Raw genomic sequence first — 20,888 nt, forward strand, 5'->3', positions numbered from 1 at the left:
GGACTGGGAGGTCTGAGCAATACAGGAGTGTTGGTGTTTGTACCGTTAGGACAGGAGGTTTGGACAGGGACAGGCCAGGGCTAGCTGGTTAGCATGCTAACTTCAGTAGATATATAGACATTGTAATGTAAAAACTGTTTCTTCAAAGTCTGTTGATAATTTTAGTTGAATGTTGTTGACTAAAAATACCTTTAACTCAAGTTTAATAACTATAAAATCAGCATTTATTAATAACAAAATAGAAAGTTATCATAATGTAACTTCAGTTCTATGAGTGAATGTATGAAGCCTTTCGTTTAGAGTCAAATCTAAATGGGTTCCAATGGTTTTGTGAAATCCTTGAAGGTTTGTGAATTTAAGGAGATAAATTAAGGCCTTAAATATTCTTGAAAATAATTAGAAATAGACATGGGTCATTGAAAGTGCTTAAATTTATTTATTATGTGCAAGTTCAACGTTTAATATTTCTTAATAGTTGTCTATGAGCTTCTGTAAAGCTCGTTGTTATGGATCCTGAAATTTGAGGGATTGGGACCTGGATAAGTATTGAAAAGTCCCTGAATTGGTAAAGCAGGTGTTGGAACCTTGCGAATAACTCCCTCTTCACTCCCCGTCTTATTAAGCAACAAATCAAAACAGTCGATGTTGATTTGATAGTTTATTAAAAACGATGATGAAAAAAACACTTGGTTAAGTGCATTAAGGTGCTGCAGAAAGTTAAAAATATCCCAGTGTTGCTCAAAGAAGTAGTTCAGATCACAAGATTCAAGTTTGACAATGATGATTTTAAAAAAGCAGACTAAAGTTAGTCAGCTCTGAGTGTAATTTACAGGAAAGAAAGAAAAAAGACCTTTAAAATAAAAGCTCCTTTATAAATGGAGGATGCTTAAAAAAATCTTTGGTGTTTACACATAGAGCCTACAAACACCAAAGGAAAAAGTACAGTGCATAGGACAGTAAGAATAGGAAACCAATATGAATCCAAGTACAAAGGCCTTCGATGGAGTTTCATACAAAAATGTTTAAATGCAGCTAAACTGTGGAGCTTTACCTCATGTGTTCAGGCACGCTGACAAAGAAACGTTGAAATGAAATCGATACAGTAAACAGCACATGGTTGAACAAAATGATGAGCTCCACAGTCAGCTCCACCCGGCTGGAGTTTCTTTTCTTGAGGCCCTCAGCCAGCAGCTGTGTCCTTGCTCCACCACCACCAGATGTTTTATCACTTGCTGGGTGCCAACACTGGGAAAACAAAAGGGAGATTAACGCCAAAATTGTGGTTTTCTGCTGCTTTCTAGCCAGCATAGACAGGCTTAAGGTCAGCCCAGTTAGGAAAAGTCAGGTTTGAAGACAACATAAAAACAGGAAGTAGAGATAGTCCATACTCCACTAACGTAGCGTCTATTTAGTCTTCTGATCAGAGAAACATTTGAAGGACTGAAACCGAGAAAAGAAAAGCGGTTTACTCACTCCTCTCCCTCAGGCCTTGTCCGAAGCTGTGCACCAGTTTGATGAGGCCCCAGAATAAACCCCCTTTAATCAGCAGTGAAATCAAAGCGCTGGTGACAGCAGCCGCCTCCAGGATGTACACGTTGTCCTCGGACCATTTCTTTATCACCTGCAATTAAAGCAAAACAACGTTTTCCAGCTGGAATTCATTCTGTCACTTTATACTTCTACTCCACTATATTCACAGGACATCTGATACTTTCAAGTTACTAGTTACTTTGCTGAAGCCCAAAACACTTGATACCACTTAAATGTCCAGTGGCCTTTAATCAAGTTCTGTGCTCAAGTACAGTTTTGAGGTACTCGTACTACACTTTAATATTTCCATTCTCTGCTACTTTATACTTCCACTCTCCATTCTGGAGACAGATATTGTACTTTTTACTCCACTACATTCATCTGATAACTTGAGTTATTAGTTACATTGCAGACTGCTGCACCAGAGCCAAAAGTAGCACATTTTACAAATAATTTTTTTTCTCTGTAATAAAGAAAAAACGCAAAACACTGGTTCCAAGAATCTGAAAATTCCGGAATGTTGAATCAGATAATGCACCAGGCCGATCATTGGTCAACACACAACATATAGTGTATACATACACGTAAACTGCATGAGTTGTACTTTTGTTACTAATGAGGTGCAATATGTAAGAATTGACCACTGTTGAATTATACTTAAAGCTAATAGGGGGCAGAATATCACCAGAATAACTGCAAACTGCTGCTAACTGTTGCTGCTGTTAGCTAGTTAGCTCAGTTAGCTGTGCAGCTAGAGGTTTGGACTGGGAGCTCGGGGACCAGGAGACTGTTGCTGTTTACACCGCTAGAACATGAGCTTTTTATAACCATGCAGGCCTGAGCTAGCTGGTTAGCATGCTGTGGATATCGCTGTAATAAAACACGTACTTACACATGTTATTTCTTCACATTCTGATTCTGATCATTTGAACTATGTTTTTCAATGATTTCAACTAAAATTCTTACATACTGCACCTTTAAATACATTTAATATCAGATACTTCAAGACTTTTACTCAAGTACTATTGGCTCGTATTTCAACATGATTATCTTTACTTTTACTCAAGTATGTAGTACTTTATTATCCCCTTGGCGAAACTTTTCTCTACTATTTTGACTCGGTCACACATATATCAACCCGCTGCTGTCAATACACACTGAAATATCAAACAAGTATTAATCCTCGGCAGAAAATAGTCCCCAGCAAATACTCTAGTCATGCCTTTTCTAGCAACTTTTGGTAAAAATTACGGTGTCCAGCTGCTTGAGGCTGTTTTTTCAAACAAATTAATACATTTGCTGCCCATATTTAAAGCTATACGTCTTCAGTAGGAACTTAAATTGTCTGTGTTCATAATAGCTGCTTCATAAAGCACTCTTCACTCATGTAGATTCAGAGAGAAGCTCACCATGTACATCAGATAAACAAAGAAGGCGATTTGAGGAAGGTTCTGCACCATGAAGACCCAAACTAACGCCCTGGCTTCCTTTAAAACCTGAAAAACAACAAGTAGTTAATAAAAAAAAGAAGAAAAAAAAAAGACACAACTCAGACTTTTATATTTCACCATGTGTGTTTTCGACTGTTTAGAGCACATCCTGTATGATATTTTCCTCATTGGTTTATGGTGAAGATGATGGATGGATGGATGGATGAGCACTTACTGCAACAGCCCCGACAGCAGCGGTCAGGCAGGCCCAAACCACCCCGACGCCCAGGATGATGTAGTTGTCAGCAGACATGGCAGAGTCCGACGTCGTGATCAAGATACACAGACACAACTGAAACACACCCACAACACATCATGAAGTCAGTAACTCACACAAAGAGACAATTGTTTGCGTCCCGAGCGCTCCTTGTAAACTCGACATTATGTGCCAACACGTGAGGATAAAACGTGTTGCGGAAGCATCACACCTGAGCATCCGCTTTGTGCTCGCTCACACGACACACATACAAACCAGAAAAACTTGTTTTTTGCTGTTTTCACTCTCTAAATGTTACATAATAAGTCAATCAAATGCTGCAGGTATAGAAATGTTCTCTGGAGGCTGTGACTGAGGCTGGAGAGATGAACCTCGGTTCACTGCAAAGGAGGAAAGGCACGTGGGTCCGACACAAGGAAGGCACCAAAACACTCTTGCAGACTTGTACTAACATCAAAAAAAAAAGCACCAGCCTGTCATGTTTTGTATAGTGGAATGAACATGTACCTGAGCCTGCAGGTCAAAGGTCACCATGGAGAAACAGAGGTTAAGCAGGAAGTATTGCTCCTGCAGGCTCTCCAAGGCCCCGCCCACACGGAAGGCCATCATGTTGGGCCTCATGACGAGCAGCGTGGTGCAGACGACGTGGATCACGCCCAGACACATCATGCACACGAAACGAACCTGTGACCCAAAACACACCACAGATGATCTTTGGATGGTCTCAGATGAAGTCTTCATGGTTAATTTAAATTAAAAAAGATGAAAGTGTGTCTAGCAGACAGTAATTTTTTTCTTTTTGTCTTTTTGGGGATGTCATGGATGATATTTTAAAACAAAATGGTGGCAAGTGCTAGAATCTTATGTTGCTGCTTCCCCCTCTGTCTCAGTATACTCCCTACCAAATGTTGTACTCGTATCAGAAAGTATCACTAGCAGAAAACACCCTGAGGGCTGGACCTGGCTCCTGGATTCATAGTGTTTTAATAGTGTCTGCTGCAGGGTGTTAGAGCCTGTGGAACATTATTCAGGCCAGGGGTCAGGCACTATGTGTCATGGACAGTCTAAAGGTCACAAGAGATGAAGCAACTGGTTGTACATTCAAACCTGTTTGGCTTCACATTCCTCTAACAGGAAGAAACACTGCTGCAACTCACGGTGTTGTTTCCTCATCTGTACAAGCCAAAATCAGTTTCTCACACATTTCCATCAGTTTACTTTCACTTTATCAAGACAACTGATAATATGGTGCAGCATTAGCTATCAGCCAAGATACCCAGTCAGAGATATAAAGATGAACTCGTAGTGTTTTTTTAATATTCACTCCAACCACAAACACTTCCACGCTCACGCTTAGATGTGACTCATGCATACAACAATAGCGACATCAAGTGGTGAAACTCTGACTTCTTCAGGCAGGATGAAAGCTGTGGGGATCTACAGTTATTTCCCCTGTCATCAGTGGGATTATTAGAGGAAACCAGCAGCTAGCATAAAATGTTGATAAATTCATCCCACTTCCCTTCACTCGTTATGTGTGCTCACAACAAATAGGCTTGACTAGCAGTGACACTGGGTTTTAGTCATTTTTCAGGCAACACCCAGGCTGGCTATCTTCTTCTATATGCAGTCTAAAAAGAAGCCTACAGACAAAATTTAGGGCTGAAAAATGCTATTAGTCTCTACATGTTTTAGGGCGATAAAAAATTAGTTATGTTTTTATTTGCAGTTGATTTTTGCCGAAAAAGGCCTTAGTATTTAACCTCATAAAGTACAGTTTGACTGCATTAATAATGCAGTAATTCACACAGCATTTTTATTTTTGTATGTGACTGTTATTACAGATAGCTTGATAATTAGTTTCATCATAATTTATAATTTGCCAGATTGATACAAATGTATATAAATGCATTAAATGCATTCACTTTTATGTTGAACATCTGATGTCACTGCATCTCAAACCAAAACGAATATGTCTTAATGTCTTAACTTATATTAAACATCTAAGGGCGATGCGGGAGATAAGTGGTTTCGTGGATTCTTTTTTAAATCCATACGTCAAATCAATAATCCAGTCACAGGAAGAAGAAACTAGTCTTTGAAGAATCTACAAACTGTGTTATTTATTATCAATATGCAGATGATTATTAATTCTAAATATTCCACATGCAGTGTGTTGTCTCAGGGCGTCCGGTAGAGGGCGACCTACCAGCAGCTCCTGCTTGCCTTTTGACCCCAGCACGGAGAAGTTGACCACCGATCGGACCATCAATGCCAACACACTGAGCACGAACGCCACCAGCTCCTGTCTGTTCTCCTGCAGCACGCCCCGGCTGATGTAGTAGATGCAGAACACTGCAGAGGACAGACACACAACGCTCACATACCACAGGATGGATGGATTCTTTATAAAGCTTCACTCTTATATTAGCACTATGACAAGTAGTCATTAATAGTAGTTTTTATTTCTTTAAAACTAATTTCTATAATATTTTTTCTTATCTTATTAACCCCATCATCTCTGTATGTCTGACTGTAAAGACCTTATATTGCAGTGATCATTCATATTTTCTACTTATTATGGCCCTAATACTACAAGTGCCACTTTCTTTGCTTCTTATTAATCTTAATGATCTTCTCTATTAGCCAATTAGTGTATATACATTTGGATAACAATGACAAATGCTTATTACAGGCGACTAAAGCTCATACTTTATTTGAGGGTTTCATAACTTAGTCAAATCAGCAGCAAAAAAACAAAAACAGTATTAATTTCAAATCAAACAATTAATTATGCTCCAGCCCTTCATGACTCTGCACTGTGATTAGTAAGTACAGAGACTGGCTAATTAACAAAAATCAATGCTTTGCTGCTCTTTGACCACATTTCTCCACGGAGTTAACCCCGCAGCACATGTTACCATGGTGATCTTCCCCAATTAAAAGTAACAGAAATCCTGAATTAAGCCCAAAGATAGCTGGCCAACCTACTTATCTCGCTTTGTGATACAAGCCCCAGGTGTCCAAAACCAGGATATAATCTTTATGTGCGCAAAAAACATAAACAGGATAGACCAAAACATGAAAAATATGCGTGATGCTTGTGCACGTGTAGATGCGTAACTGCACTCATAGAAAGATGCATCCTTCTCACCAGCATAGTATAAAAGAAGATGTGAGAAAAATAGCTACATCTGTGTGTATGCAGAAGTTGAACAGTGTGTGTATTCAAGTTTCCGGTCATATGTCTGACACCACAGGCACAAATGTGAACATTTTCTGTTTTTTTCTCTATCTGTGAAACCCAAACTCAGGACTGTTAGTGAGATAAAAAAAAAGTACATTTTAATGGAACAGTTCACCCAAAAATAACCTTCAGTCATTACTCAGCCCAATGCTGAAGGAAAGTCAGGTGACGTTTTGTATTTCTGGAGCGTCACAGTAAAACTGCGCTGCAGCATTCTCCTAAACAGCTGAAATAGATGGGGACTTAAACGTTTTAAAACAGGGGATTTCGTGCACCCACTTCAGGCATACTAATGTTTATAGCTTAGCATTTTAGCATTCCAGTTTAAAAAAGGTGCAAATAATGTCTTTTCTCAGGGCTTCTGGATATTTGGATGAATGTTTTAGGGACTATAAAACTTCACCTGACTTTACATCGGCATGGGGGTGAGTAGATAATGACTGAATATTCACTTTTGGGAGAACTGTTCCTTTAAGACTTCACCATGGGCCAAAAGATCAATGGAGAAAATAATGAATCCTTGGGACATGATGAAATAATTTCTGGGAAATACCAGTTAAAGTCACTGCATTAATTTCCTCCTGTGTCTTCGTCACATGGTTACACCACAAAAACTTCTTCTTTTTGCTAACTTGCTGGTGGGTGTGGTGTGGCATCGACTTCCTGAAGACATTGACAGTAAATGTCTTTCTTTCTGCTGATGGAGTGATGGTACTCACGTATTCCGATCAGCTGGATGAGGGATACAGGGAGGTTGTCCTCATCCGTCACATCTGTGTCCATGTGCTGCTTGTAGACGCTGGACAGGGTGAGGCCAAGCAGCGCCAGCAGAGACACTATGGTGAAGCAGAAGTAGAGCTTGAGCAGACATGAGAGCTCCGACCAGGGCTTTATCTGCAGGAGGGTGGAGATGGAGAGACAACCTGTCATAAGGACAAGTCTAAACAAGACTAATATCCTGAGTTAACACAGTAGTTCAAGTATGAAGACATAAAGACAGCGAGGCGGAGGGACTGGGATTTCTGGGACTTTCTGACCTTCTGTTTTTTCAGTTTATTTTATTTGTAGTTGTATTAAGTGATTATTTAGATGATATTTGAGTATAAAGTCTGTCACCACACCCACAGGATTTGTTTCAGTTTCCCTCTGACTTATCACACTATGGTTTACAGTTCTGTTTTTGCTGCAGCAGCTCACCGGTCCACATGGTGTTGGGATCAGTTCCTGGTGTCTTGGCCTCAGGTTTGGAGATAGAAGATCCGGACCCTCCCGTGGTTGACCAGAGATCTGGTTGCCCAACAGAGGACTGCAGTGCAAAACAAAATAATTATCTAATTAATTTTACACAAGTGACGTTTCTTTAATGCATTGCAAATTAGTCTGAGAAATACAGCACTTTAAAATATTAATTTTGTTCCTTAATTTGTCTTCTATAGCTCTGCATTAGAGATGTGGACAGAATATTGCACCAAACTATGTTGAGAAATTGGGTGATTTAATGAAAATACCTTGTAGAGTCCCTTATGGTTTATTTATGTTTTAATATGTTACTTTTTTTCGAGAACAGTGGCCATAAATCAACACACAAACTGAAAACAGAGATATTAAAATTCTAAATCAAAACGTATAAAAGGAGCAAAGCTACAAAACACAAACCCCAGGGTAATAAACAACAATCAATAGCAGACCATAAGCACAGGGAAAAGAAAAATTATATATGAATGCTTGTAGTTTAGAAATAGTTCAGACTAAGTAAGAGGAAATACAATAGGTCTTTATCACAGCATTTTTACATGTCAGAGCAGGAAAAGCATGGGTGATAATGATAACAAACAATTGCTCGCAGCTGTGCTTCTCCTACTGGGACATGTCAAAATGTCTTCTGAAAAAACGTACAAATAATAAACAATACAAAATGATCATGTACTTATGACACAGTGTGTTACCACTGAACAGATGTTTGAAGACATCTTAAAACAGAATCAAATGGACTTTGATACAATCTAAGCAAATAACTAAGCCTTTATGACAGGTATCTAGAGCGAGTGTCATATAGTGATTGCACAAGCTAATCAAATCAGAGCAGGAGACACAAACACCAACACAACACACGACCTGTCAATAACAGTTATAACAGTATCTGTACAAAAGGATTTCAGGCACTATGTTAACAGTCTACATTGCTGATTGACCCTGTATCTAATAGGAGGGCCCTACAGAGCCCAGGGGCCACAACAGTGACGGCTTAGTCAGGAAAATCCTTAAGTTACATCAGACCCATGACTGACTGTACAGCATGGTGAGCTGGAAGGTTGTGAAATTCGGGGAATTTCTGTTGTTCAAGGTTAAAATAGTGCAGATCTTTTCAAAATCAGTACTGAAATAAAATAAACAGCATACTCATGATAATTTTAAAGACTTCTTGTGAATGATTAATTGAAATATAATCGAAAATCGCAACATGGCCTAATGCAATTTTTAAATTGCTGAGGCTGCAATTTTTTGATAAAGGTAAAATGTGTGACAACAGCTTTATAATGTGCTGTAGAGATGAGCTGGCATACGGATCTTCTTTTCCAGATGCAAGAAAAGATTTGTTTGTTACAGACCCTAGCAAATGTCACAGCATCATGACTTATGTCATGATGATAGTTTTTCAGTAAAAAAGAAAATTGTGATGCAAAAATTATCATTCTCACTAATCGTGAGTCAAATTGCAATATTTGTCAAAATAACTGCAGGTTTTTTTGGGTGATCTTTTGAGATGATTAAAGGTGATTTTTTTTTTTTTGCAGCCCTGGAATTTATCAGGCGTACACCATGAGGCTGCAGCTCTTTGGACTGACACACATTTGTGTGTTTTTATGTTGAATACACAAGTAAAGGCAACCCTATTTAATCTTTCTTTCTTTCTTTCTTTCTGTCTTTCTTTCCTTCTTTTATTTACAAATACAAACTTGGTCAAGGTACCTCAAGCCTTTTGTGTGATTTAGACAGCTCAGTTACTGTAGGACACCACTGACCACACTATCCTTTTTTCAGTAGCAATTCAAATCTTTGGAGGGCTAATAATTAACCTTAACTAGCCTAAAGTATCTATTTGGAAGTAGGAATAAAAAAAGGAGTTATCTGCACACTTAAATAACCACCAAGCAGTAGTTAGAAGGCTAAATAAATATTAAAATGGACTTATCTCTCACTTGTAGATGTTTCCCAGCGTCTTTAAGCGTGTTATGTTTTGTCTATTGATCTACTACACCACTAAAATGAGCATGACAGTAATTCTCTCTCATTTCTATGGCACCATCAGTTTTAACAGCTGGTGTTAGGGTCAGTCCTCCTCCAGCAACATGTGGTACTTTAATAGAAGACAGTCAACAGATACTAAAAATACAGACTATGACATGGACGCATCTTTTTACATTTAATTCAGGTGAGCTGTTGTCTGACACAACGTTGTGTGACTTATAGTTATAACAGGGTAATAACTAAGCGGGGAGCATCATTCAGATTCAATTATCTCGTGACTCAAACGTCCCAATAACTTGGTACAAAACATAAACTGTGATAAATAAGTCAAGAAACTTGTCTGCTGACCTTATCTCGTCCATGTCTTTACGGACAAGACTGTAGGACCAGGAATTTACATTACTGCGACTTCTTCTGTCTGTCCACCTCCAGCTGTCAGAACTTCATTTTCTCTTTCGACAAGGTAAACAGGAACAAGAGCCTCTTCTTCTTCTTCTGCTGCTGCTGCTGCTGCTGCTTCTTCTTCTTCTGCTGCTGCTGTTGCTGCTGCTGATGATGATGATTATTACAGTTCTTCTTCTTTGGTTTGGCATGGCTGCTCCAAAGTGCTGCTGCCCCTCGGCGGAGGACAACAGAGAGGCTTTCGGGACATTAGCTAGTCGGATATGTGTCATTTATATGTCTTTATAACGATTATGAGTTTGGGTTTCTTGTGTTTATTTAGTACTTAGTCACTTCTTAACACACTACTGTTTAATTTGAGTGTTTTATTTTTTTATTTTTAAACTTATTATGGAAAATGTGGAAATGAAGGTTGCTGAATGTGTTTACTGCCATCTGGTGGCCACATGGAGAAACTGCAACTACACATTATTATGTAGGTGTTAATAATCATGTTTGGACTACTAATACTAACAACAAGTCTGTAACAGTTTTAGTAATCACTTGGTTATCAAACAATACAAGTTGATGAATTTTTCAACACTTCTGTAATAAATACCCTAATATCACTGTTACAGTTTTGATTATTTTTTTCAAAGCTGAGTTTACATTGTCAAAACTCTTCACACAGTCAGAGCAGCTGCAGTCAGTGTGGACTAACTGTGGGCCACATTTCATTGCTTTTACACAAACTGGATTCAAATTCAATGAACTGTTTTCTCACTCAAACTCAAACACAACCGAAACTCTGTATTTACATTTCACATTTCGCACATACTGACATACATGCTATTGTCAAAACTGTGAAATCTTCATAAATAAATAAAAACCTAGCATAACAAAACATTAGTGTAATTTGCCACATTCTGCATTTGCATATTAAAATAAAATAAAGACAATAAAACTGCATAAACTCCTAAATGAGATATACTGACTGCCAAGTCAGTGAAGCTTAATCCACAACAATTTTGTAATTATATGGTGTTCGGTTTTACAGCCCATCTCAGGATGGTGTCACTTTTCCTTCCATCTTTCTCTCCATTCCTCAACCCTACTGGGAAATTCTTTTTCTCATGGAGGTGGAAAGTTTGTGACCACCACACACAGGATCAAATGTCCCTCTTGGATGCACTAAATACTGGATGTCTGGAAAAATCTGCAGAAAATTGCAAGGGATTGTTAAAACACTCCCAGGTGTATTGTATAGAGGAGACGTGGGTGTGATGTGGATGACAATTTGTGGCCAAATGCAGAGGACAGGGTTGACGAGCACTGTTGGATTTCTTTACTTCTTAGCTCTCTTATAGAAGTGTCTTGTGAATATGCATAGTTGTATATTGCATCACCAGGAGCATTACTTTTGTTTCATTGTGTGCACTTGGAATTATTCTATGTGATCTAGTGGAGAACTACAACACAGATGTAGTACAGCGCCCGTTTACTTTAGTATTATATTTTTGCTATCAACAACGAAAAATGGAAATTAACTCTTTTTTTTTAATTAACCACACAGCCAGTGTCCCACGGGCTCCTGAAGGCATCTTTTTGAGAACATCTATTGTGTCTCGTGGCAGCTGCGTAAAGTTAGACCCACCGGAAACACAGCGATTGTATCATGTAAAATAAAAGCATGTATGTTTTTTTGTTTGTTTTGTTTTTTGCTCTGGCGAAAGTTACTAAATAAGTGCAAACTGTCACTCGCAATTAAAAATATAACAAAAATAAATCATAGCAATCATTACGTTAAAATAAATGTAATTCAGGGTTAGCAGTGATTTTGTTTCAACAATGGAGGTTTTAATTTGAAGCCCTGTCATTTGCATTCGGTTGTAGTTGGAGGCTAGCTTAACACTGCGACTTTATTGTTTTTAGCAGCCACGTCTCAGGTGGGCAGCTATGGACAGCCCCGATAGATAGCGACATATTTGCGTGTTTTAGGTGTAGCCTCAGTTAACCCTTCCTCGGGTTGTGTAGCATGGCGTGTAGCACGGCGGGCTTTGTCGCTTCCTCTCATTTGGATCCCATGCCCCGAGCTAACGTCAATGCTGAACTTCCTCTTTCTACGCGGCTCGCTGCTGTGGCGTTGACCGGCTGGGTTAGCGGTATTTTATAGTCTTTACTCAATCATCCAGATCCAAAGACGGGTAAGAGTTCGTCTTCCTTAACTACATTTGGAGTTTACATGTCACCATGAAACCCGGTGTTCTTGCGAGAAGAAGCTAGCAACACAAAACTTAAAGTGTCCTCTGTATGTTTATAGTGAACGGTACATTGCTTTGTTATTGATGGCACTTGAGACCAAACCACAGGACGTTTGTACATATTAAACCCAACACAGAGCACTTAGCCTCGCGGTTTGTGTGTGACTCACCTCTAATAGTTGGTCTCTTTTCAGCAACAGGCACAGTTGTGGCTCAAACCCCTGCTGCCTTTCACACGAGGAGCTGCTGTACTTGTGTTAGTTTGAACTGGGAATACAAAATAGTGTTTGTAACTAGGTGTTAGCAGCATCAGTGTAGTGTCACTGTCAATAGCATATAACATAACACAACAGAGCATAGTGAAGAGCCAGTAGGGATGTCAATCCGCATTATACATGGATACAGTAATAATAATAATAATGATAATAATAATAATAATAATACTTTTATATTATATAGCGCTTTTCAGGGTACACAAAGACACTTTACAGGTTAAAAAGCAGAATAATAAAAAGAACACACTAAAAACATAAAAAAGTTACAGGAGTTATTCATTAAAAGCAGTTTTAAAAGGGTGAGTTTTGGTGAGTGTTTTGAAGGTTGTGAGTCTGTACAGTCCAGTAATATGTCAAATATAAGACCAGGGCGAGACGAGAGACACTTTATGTAATATTTTAAAATTTGTTACAAGTGAATGGGCATTCACTAAATGTATGATTCAAAGAATAAGTGACGTTCCAGTGTAAATATCACACTTTTCCTACTGTTGACCTTGTGTTTCACCTGACAGAAAATGATTTTTGGTCTTCCCCAGCTTCTGCAGGACAGGGGACACCAGCACTCAAAGCATTTGCATCATTTCCTGTAAGACTGAAAGCCGGATCAATCGCCAGACCAACCAGAGGATGGACTGACATTTAAAGCTCTCATCGACCCCCTCACCTCCCTCCCATCACCCACCTGTGGGGCCCCTTGGGGCCCTCAGGCAGCAGGCGAGATGCCAGGCAGCAGGCGAGATGCCAGGCACCCGTTGTGGCGCCTCCTGTCGCCGTTCACCACCCGCCAGGAGCGAGTGGTGCTGGCACGCAGCGAGAGCCTGCCAGGGGAGCAGGTGCTGAAGATCACGGTTACAGAGACGACGGTTATCGAGGCGGAGTCAGGGGTGTGGAACTGGCGCTCCATGACCTACCTAGGCTTCTGGTACTTCTTCAGTTTCTGCACCCTGTTCCTCAACAAGTACATCCTGTCGCTGCTGGAGGGGGAGCCCAGCATGCTGGGTAAAAAAAAAAAGAATACTACACTTCTCATTAGACCACACCAGTGTTTCTGCAGGTTTTATCTCTTAAACTATATATTGCGTATGTGCTTCGTGTTACCGCAGAGCATGTCTAAAGCACACCATGAGTTCTAAGATTGACTTACTTATTTTCAGGCGTGAAAACCAACTTCCAGAAACATGAGACTTGAAGTAATTAATTTCAATGAGGAACCTTTGTTAGTCTTGTCATCATGCAGAGATGATTTTGAAAAAAACTCAACTGGTGATGCATTCAGGGACACTTCAATGCCCAGAACTTGCCAGATGCCAAACATTGTAAAGCAAGAATCAACCAGGCTCAAATGATTTTTTCTTTTGGATTTCCTAACTCATGCATTTTTATGTTGCTTGCAAGTTGATTTTAGGTTGTTTGCTGAAATTAATGCAAAGTCATGTCTGTGCTTGAAACATGCACCGCTTTCAGCAGGAGCTGTACTGCAGCAGATTTTCAGGACAAACTTGTTCAGCGTCCACCCTGATTGCTTTTTTAGTGGTAGCTGGATCCATGAGATTACGTTATCATGTGATCATGTGATTCTAGCAAGTACATTTCCCTTTGTTGGTCTTGCTGTGAAAGAACAAAGTAAATGTAAACATTAGGTAACAGTTGCAGTTCCAGTTGGAGAAGTTATTTTTTATGTTCATGCTGCAGGTGTTCGTTGTCTTTCTTATGCTTCCCAGGTGCCATTCAGATGCTCTCCACCACCGTCATAGGCTGCATAAAGATGTTTGTGCCCTGTTGCCTCTACCAGCACAAGTCCAGAACCGAGTACCCGCCCAACTTCATCATGATCATGCTGTTTGTTGGACTCATGAGGTGGGTCCCCGCCCTCTAAAAATATTTATCCATAGAGCAACAAGTGAACGCCCACTTTGAGAACCAGTTCTGTAAGGCATCATTTTCCCATTCATCCCTCCCACTGGTGTTTCAGGCATAAAGAGTTTTAAGGCCAGGGCCAAGCCAACCAACTACAAGGTGAACAGTGACCATAACACATTGATTCAGAGCAATAAAAACAGAGGGGCGGCTGTGGCTCAGGGTTAGAGCCAGCGTCTTGTTATCAGAAGGTTGCTGGTTCGATTCCCCTGGTCTGCATGTTGAAGTATTCTTGGGCAGATACTGAACCCCAGAAAGTGCTCCTGATGTGCTGGTCGGCACCTTGCATGGCAGCCACCGCCATCAGTGTATGAATGTATGAATTACATTCGCATTGGACAAAAGCGTCTGCTAAATGCCCCAAATGTAAATCGAAATCAGGAAAAAAGGCAAAGGTACAAGACTGTTCATAATTATTTAAAGAGTGAAGGACTACTCTCCCTTAAACCATTGTGAGTCAAAAACAGAAATCATGGATGCTGTTTGTTAAATGTAACATCAATGATCTGATCATGGTAGCAGTAACTTGCTAGCCATCATGACTCTTTTGGATGCATTTCCATGGTAACGGTGAGCTCAACCAATCACAGATGTCGCTGTTACACTTTAGGATTGGGGGTAGTGGAGACAACATTGATTTCAAGCGACATTGATATACAAACTTTTGGCTTCTACAGTTGCATATATCATCGTTTCACAATCTCATAGCTCATCGTAAGTCTGTTTTGAATTATGGCCAATAATCGACAACCTCGGTTTAGAATATGAATGGGATTTTCACTTCTGCAACCTCACTGTTGAATTATGCAAAGTAGGTCTTGATCAGGGGTGACGCCATTCTCCAAATCCTCGATTTGATTCGATTCTCTATCAGATGGCTATACAATTTTTAGACTAGTCTTGGATCATCTAGGATCATTGGTTTTATGCCATGATAACTTTTTAATTCTTATTTCAAAAGATGGTCTTCATGGTGTAGTGAGTGATGTAATCTCTATTATACGTTTGCAGTGTACCCCACTAAGGCCTTATTGTCAAATTTAAATAATCTATTAACAATATAAATGTAACAATAACTTGTTTCACCAGTCAGTTGGAAACAAACTGTAAACAGAAGAAGAGAAGTCAAGAATGAAGAGTGCACACTCATGTAGCTCTGTGTTGCTCTGGAGGTCCAGCAATCTGTCATTAAGGCCACTAAATCTTAACTGCTCAGACCTCCAATAACTTTTTCCTTCACATTATCATACATGGAGGGCAAGACCTTTGTGGTAAGATGCGAGCTGCTTGGCATTTCGTAGCGTGGTTCAAGTATGCCAATTAAATGCTTAAATCCAGGGTTTTACACCACTGAATAAGGTTGCATGTCATACCCCTATAGTGCTAGTTATTGCTTTAGTGCAAGTTGAATTTTGGCTCTAAATGAGGACGGAAGAGTTAGCTGTGTTAACGGTGTAGTTTTCTCAGTTAAGTCTACTTATGACTTATGCCTGCGGAGATGTCCTGCCATATCTGTCGTGTTGCCTGTGGACGCATATGCTACATGCGCATAGCATAGCTTAGAAACTGTGGTTTTCTTGTCGACAACGCAAACGTTGTTAACATAACTCACCGGGAACACAAAATATTTCCACACCAGTGATTTCAGGGAAGCAGGAGGGGGCTCGAGTTCAGTTGATGTGTCTCCAGTATCAGAAGTTGCATGGTGTCACATGCTGATGCAAGCTCAATGTTGATGCTTTGTTTTTCCAAAAGTGCAGTATTAACTAAATCTTTGCCTCCATTTGTCAGGTTCACCACAGTGGTTCTGGGCTTGGTGAGCCTGAAGAACGTGGCGGTGTCTTTTGCAGAAACAGTGAAGAGCTCAGCACCCATTTTCACCGTCATCATGTCCAGGCTGATCCTCGGGGAGTATACAGGTACATAGCACACTGATGTACTGGATGTGTAAGGGGTCGGGCGGTAAAATGTAAGGAGGGTTAAAACTGTGTTGTAGGTGTTGTGATGACAGGTCGGTTGACTCTTTGTGTTGCGTGTACTGTTTGCTCTGAAACCTGCAGGGCTGTGGGTGAACCTGGCCCTGTTCCCGGTCATGGCCGGCCTGGCTCTCTGCACAGCCACGGAGATCAGCTTCAACATGCTCGGCTTCTCCGCCGCTCTGTCCACCAACATCATGGACTGGTACTGCAGCACTCAGCACAGCTATTCCCTCAGCAGTGTGGTGCTTGTGATGTTTAACCCTTTGTCTCTTATCTCAGTTTGCAGAACGTATTCTCCAAAAAACTGCTAAGTGGAGACACATACCGGTTTAGGTAAAATGACTGTGAATTCTCCTATTTATAACTGAAAAATGACATCATTTGATGCAATCAGACACTTATTATAAAACTCTGTTGACTTATTTCAGCCCACCTGAACTGCAGTTTTATACGAGTGCAGCAGCAGTCATCATGCTTATCCCTGCATGGGTGTTCCTCCTGGTAGGTCAACGCACAGCTGCTACAGTTATTATTGTATCGAGTTACGTTAAGGAGAATTATGTACCTAAAGTCGGTAGTTATTAAATGAATAAGAGCTGTATGATAGCAGCAGTTGCTATCAGATGTTGGGCAATATAGTAACAACACTGACATAAGAAAACAGGCAGGAAACTGTAAAACAGATTACAGATAACAGATACAGTATGTGGCAGGACTGAAGGTGTAAGGTCGAGGTTGTTGATGTTGATGTTGATGGTTGTTGTGCTCCGTCTCCATGTTTCCAGGACATCCCAGTGATCGGGAAAAGTGGGCGGAGCTTCATCTTCAGTCAAGACATGATCCTGTTGCTGCTTTTCGACGGCACCCTGTTCCACCTGCAGAGTGTCACTGCTTATGCTCTCATGGGACGGATTTCCCCCGTTACCTTCAGGTAGGAGACAGGCACAAAACCTATTTCTAACATAATTCTTAATTTGCACCAATTTGCAACAGTTGACAACCATCAGGTGTACCATTTTATTAAGTACGCCTGCCTAGTGCTGAATATAATCTCTTTAATCTCCAGCACAGTTGAGTTCTTGCTAGGGTTTATCAGCGTGGTAGAAATAGCTTGTGCTTCTGCCATCATAAAGGGGAGCTGCACCAATTTTACACATCAGTGTCAGTTGAACGGTGCTGGGGGGTACGACTGTATATGTCAGTAACCAGTTTAAAACGAGTGTCTTCACCATGTTTCTCGTAACAGATAATGTTCTTGTTCAGGCCATGAATTGTATTAATTTGATGTTGATTCCAGCAGTAACAGCCCTCATCTCTTCCTTAGTGTTGCCAGTACTGTCAAACATGCCCTGTCGGTTTGGCTGAGCATCATTGTCTTCAGCAATGAGATCACCCTCCTCAGCGCCACCGGCACAGTCCTCGTGTTCATCGGGGTCTTCTTTTACAACAAGGCCAGGCAGTTCCAGAGGAAAAGCTTACAGGCCATGGCTGCTGAGCAGAACCACAAGCCACTACTCCAGGACCAGGACTTTCAATCCTCTCAGTCTCACTGAGGACTCAGCACTAGGGACTGAAATGCTGCCTAAAGCAGGATCAAGGTATTTACAGAATACAGTTAGGCTGTCAAGACAGGATGACTGAATATTTGTTTGTCCTTCACCATGCACTCCAATCATGTTTTTGTTTCCCTGTTATCACTTAGTGTCACTGTCATGTCTTAAACTCTGGTGACTGGCTTGGTAAAGGTCAGTGCTTGTTTAACTAAGCCATCACTAGTCCTGTAGAACAATATATACAGTATTTTTTTGTCCCTAACCTGTTAACATAATTTCCCTTTAAGCATCCTTGATCCTTTGTTTTGTCTGTGAACAGTCAGTAAAAGGAGAAGCTCAGGGTGTCCTTCAGCTCTGTGAAGGAAGTGACTTCTGTAAGCTTTTTGTCTTACATTTGCATTCCAGAGTGTGCTGGTTTATCTCTCATCTGTGGTACAGCTGCTTCTGAATGTATGCTATTGTGAATATCTGTAAAGGTGTAGGATTTTAATCATGTGACGGTGTAACCCACACTGTATTAGACAATGTAAAATTGGTCTTGATTGCCTCAGAATATAAGATGTAAAGAGGGCACCAGTGCCTGAGATGAGAGGCCTTGTGGAGGCTCGTCCAGCCAAAGCTTAGACTAGCCGTTTGACACATTTTTTAAATAATGTGTGGAACATTTAAAAGCCACATACTGCATTCTAGGAATGCTCATCGTCTATCATGAACTGTGGGTGTATGTGGGGTTTATGTACCTGCATTTTCTTCTTGTTTTTTCTTTGTAAACTGCATGCTGGGATGGCAACAGGACAGGAAAAGGGCCTCAGAGAATGAATGGAGTGATGAGCTGCTGTATGTTACACATTCATAATCTTGGAAAAATAAGGTTTATGACCACTGGGGTTTAATTTTTGTCTCTGTTGCTTATGTCTAACAGTTAAAAGATAAAACAGGTTTTAAACAAACCCCTAAGGTAGTAAAATAAGAAGGCACATTGTAAAATGTTACACAAGAAGCCAACCACTTTACAAACCAAATACCTGGTTCAACTTTGACCATCTGTACTCATTGTACTTGAAATGAGGGGTCATTAGCAACATGAGCTCACAGTTGGTTCTACTGGTTTAGGAACTGATTGTCTAACTGTTCAGGTTTCTCACTCTGTTGGATCTATTTTCACCAATGTCATCATGGTGATTGCAAAACCAGTGGGTCGTACAACAAAAAATAAAACCCACCGAATAATAAACCAGTTAGGATATCTGTAAAACCAATGACACTGATGAAATTGTCAATTCTATGACTTATCCTGTGGTTGTTGTTGCTACTACTAGCTGTCCATGAATGAGTTCAGGAGTTCACAGTCTTACAGTCTCAGCTCCTGTGATGAATGTGAACTTTCTTCCACAGATGCCTTTCTGTCATAGCAACAAATTAGTGTCATTTTGTCAGCTGCATGGTGCCTATAATCTAACAAATACGTGAATCTTATTCTCACTATACCGCAACAGCCATACTGCCTCTAAACCAGTCTGGTTCAGGCTTCTTGACTAATTTTTTTATTTTTCGAGGTCAGTGATGACAAAGTCCATCAGGTGTCTGATAGGACTAATCTGTGTTAATCATTCCAAGTCTCACAGATAAGTGCTTGATTCTTTTATGTTTTTAATGTTCTACTTTTGCTGCAGTGCCTCAAGAAGCAGTCTTTTTTTTTTCTTTTCCGACACGTTTTGTGCCCACACTTAAACATCTCTTTGGAATGGAACCTTAAGGGTTGTCTGACTTGAATTTTTTTTTTTTTTTTACATTACAAATGTGTTCATTATACCTGGTTGTTTCCCTGTTGTTTCTCAGTCAAGTGTTTATAAAATCAAGGTGTGGGCTTAGATTTAATATTAATTCCCGATAAATCTATCGTTAATCTTCCATATTAAGTCTTGGGAATGCTGCTTCAAGAGGCAAGTTCGAACATGCAGAGTTGTTCCGTGTATTTGTATCATTAAAGGTTTTTAAAGTGGAAAGTGTCGAGGTAGGAGGGAGTAGTCATGAACTGTGTGTTTGGGAACGTGCAAATCAAGGATGTAAAAATATTCATTAAGAAGAGTCTTTAGTGAGGATGTAATGATGTTTAATGAGACTGCAGAGAATAAAATATTTTCTCTTCAGACATTGTGTAAGCCTATTTTGTATTTGGAGGGGTCAGTCAGTACTGATTAACAGTGTTGAGTGCTGATTAACACACACACCATTATCTGGATTATAACTAGTTTTGGGAAATATCCTTACTTATCCTTACCTGCATCATATGTCCCATTTTTCCTATTTGTGCACATGTAAACAACACACTTTTTCATTCTTGACCTTCAAATTCTTAAACCTGCAATATCTGACTTGTTGATGAAGGTTCTCAGTGATCCAGGTCATGGTAATTCTAAGTACTGTATCGTAGGCAACTGAAACAAGTCCAGTTGCCTACGATACAGCTCTTAGAAATATCTGACTTGTTGACCACAGGGAAGCACAAAAAGCTGTCAAGAGATTTGATACAACCTCCTTGGAACACGCTTTATTCATCTAGAGTTACGTTTCTGGTCATCAGGTGTATGCAATGCCCATATTTACTCTCCTAGCTTTTAGTCTCCCTGAACTCTTGAGCAATATATCAAGCTGTTTGCAGCTTAAATGCTTTACTATGTTCACAATTACAAAGACTTAACATGTCAACATAGAGCTGACAACATTTGGAGACTTGCTGATCTTTACCCAAAGGTCACACAGAGTAATGTTCCACCTATTAGTAT

General features: G+C 40.1%; 2 protein-coding genes across 2 annotated transcripts; one reads left to right on the plus strand and one right to left on the minus strand.

Annotated features, from left to right (window-relative positions):
* Window positions 1–645: 645 nt before the first annotated feature.
* Window positions 646–10,290, minus strand: LOC140999312 (uncharacterized). Its single transcript, XM_073469647.1, has 9 exons — window positions 10,082–10,290; window positions 7,682–7,790; window positions 7,204–7,378; window positions 5,447–5,592; window positions 3,745–3,921; window positions 3,196–3,312; window positions 2,940–3,026; window positions 1,474–1,621; window positions 646–1,245 (listed from the first exon to the last, which is right to left on the minus strand). Exons 1-9 carry the CDS (start codon window positions 10,093–10,095, stop codon window positions 1,226–1,228), a joined length of 993 nt encoding a protein of 330 aa, XP_073325748.1. The 5' UTR covers window positions 10,096–10,290; the 3' UTR covers window positions 646–1,225.
* Window positions 10,291–12,024: 1,734 nt separating this feature from the next.
* On the plus strand, window positions 12,025–20,252 carry LOC141000311 (solute carrier family 35 member E2A-like). Its single transcript, XM_073471002.1, has 9 exons — window positions 12,025–12,318; window positions 13,190–13,652; window positions 14,375–14,510; window positions 16,362–16,489; window positions 16,631–16,751; window positions 16,829–16,882; window positions 16,978–17,050; window positions 17,335–17,480; window positions 17,874–20,252. The coding sequence occupies exons 2-9, from the start codon at window positions 13,373–13,375 to the stop codon at window positions 18,100–18,102; spliced, it is 1,167 nt and encodes a 388-aa protein (XP_073327103.1). The 5' UTR covers window positions 12,025–12,318; window positions 13,190–13,372; the 3' UTR covers window positions 18,103–20,252.
* The last annotated feature ends 636 nt before the right edge of the window (window positions 20,253–20,888 follow it).

This window comes from Pagrus major, chromosome 7, assembly GCF_040436345.1.
Source record: "Pagrus major chromosome 7, Pma_NU_1.0".
NCBI lineage: Eukaryota > Metazoa > Chordata > Actinopteri > Spariformes > Sparidae > Pagrus > Pagrus major.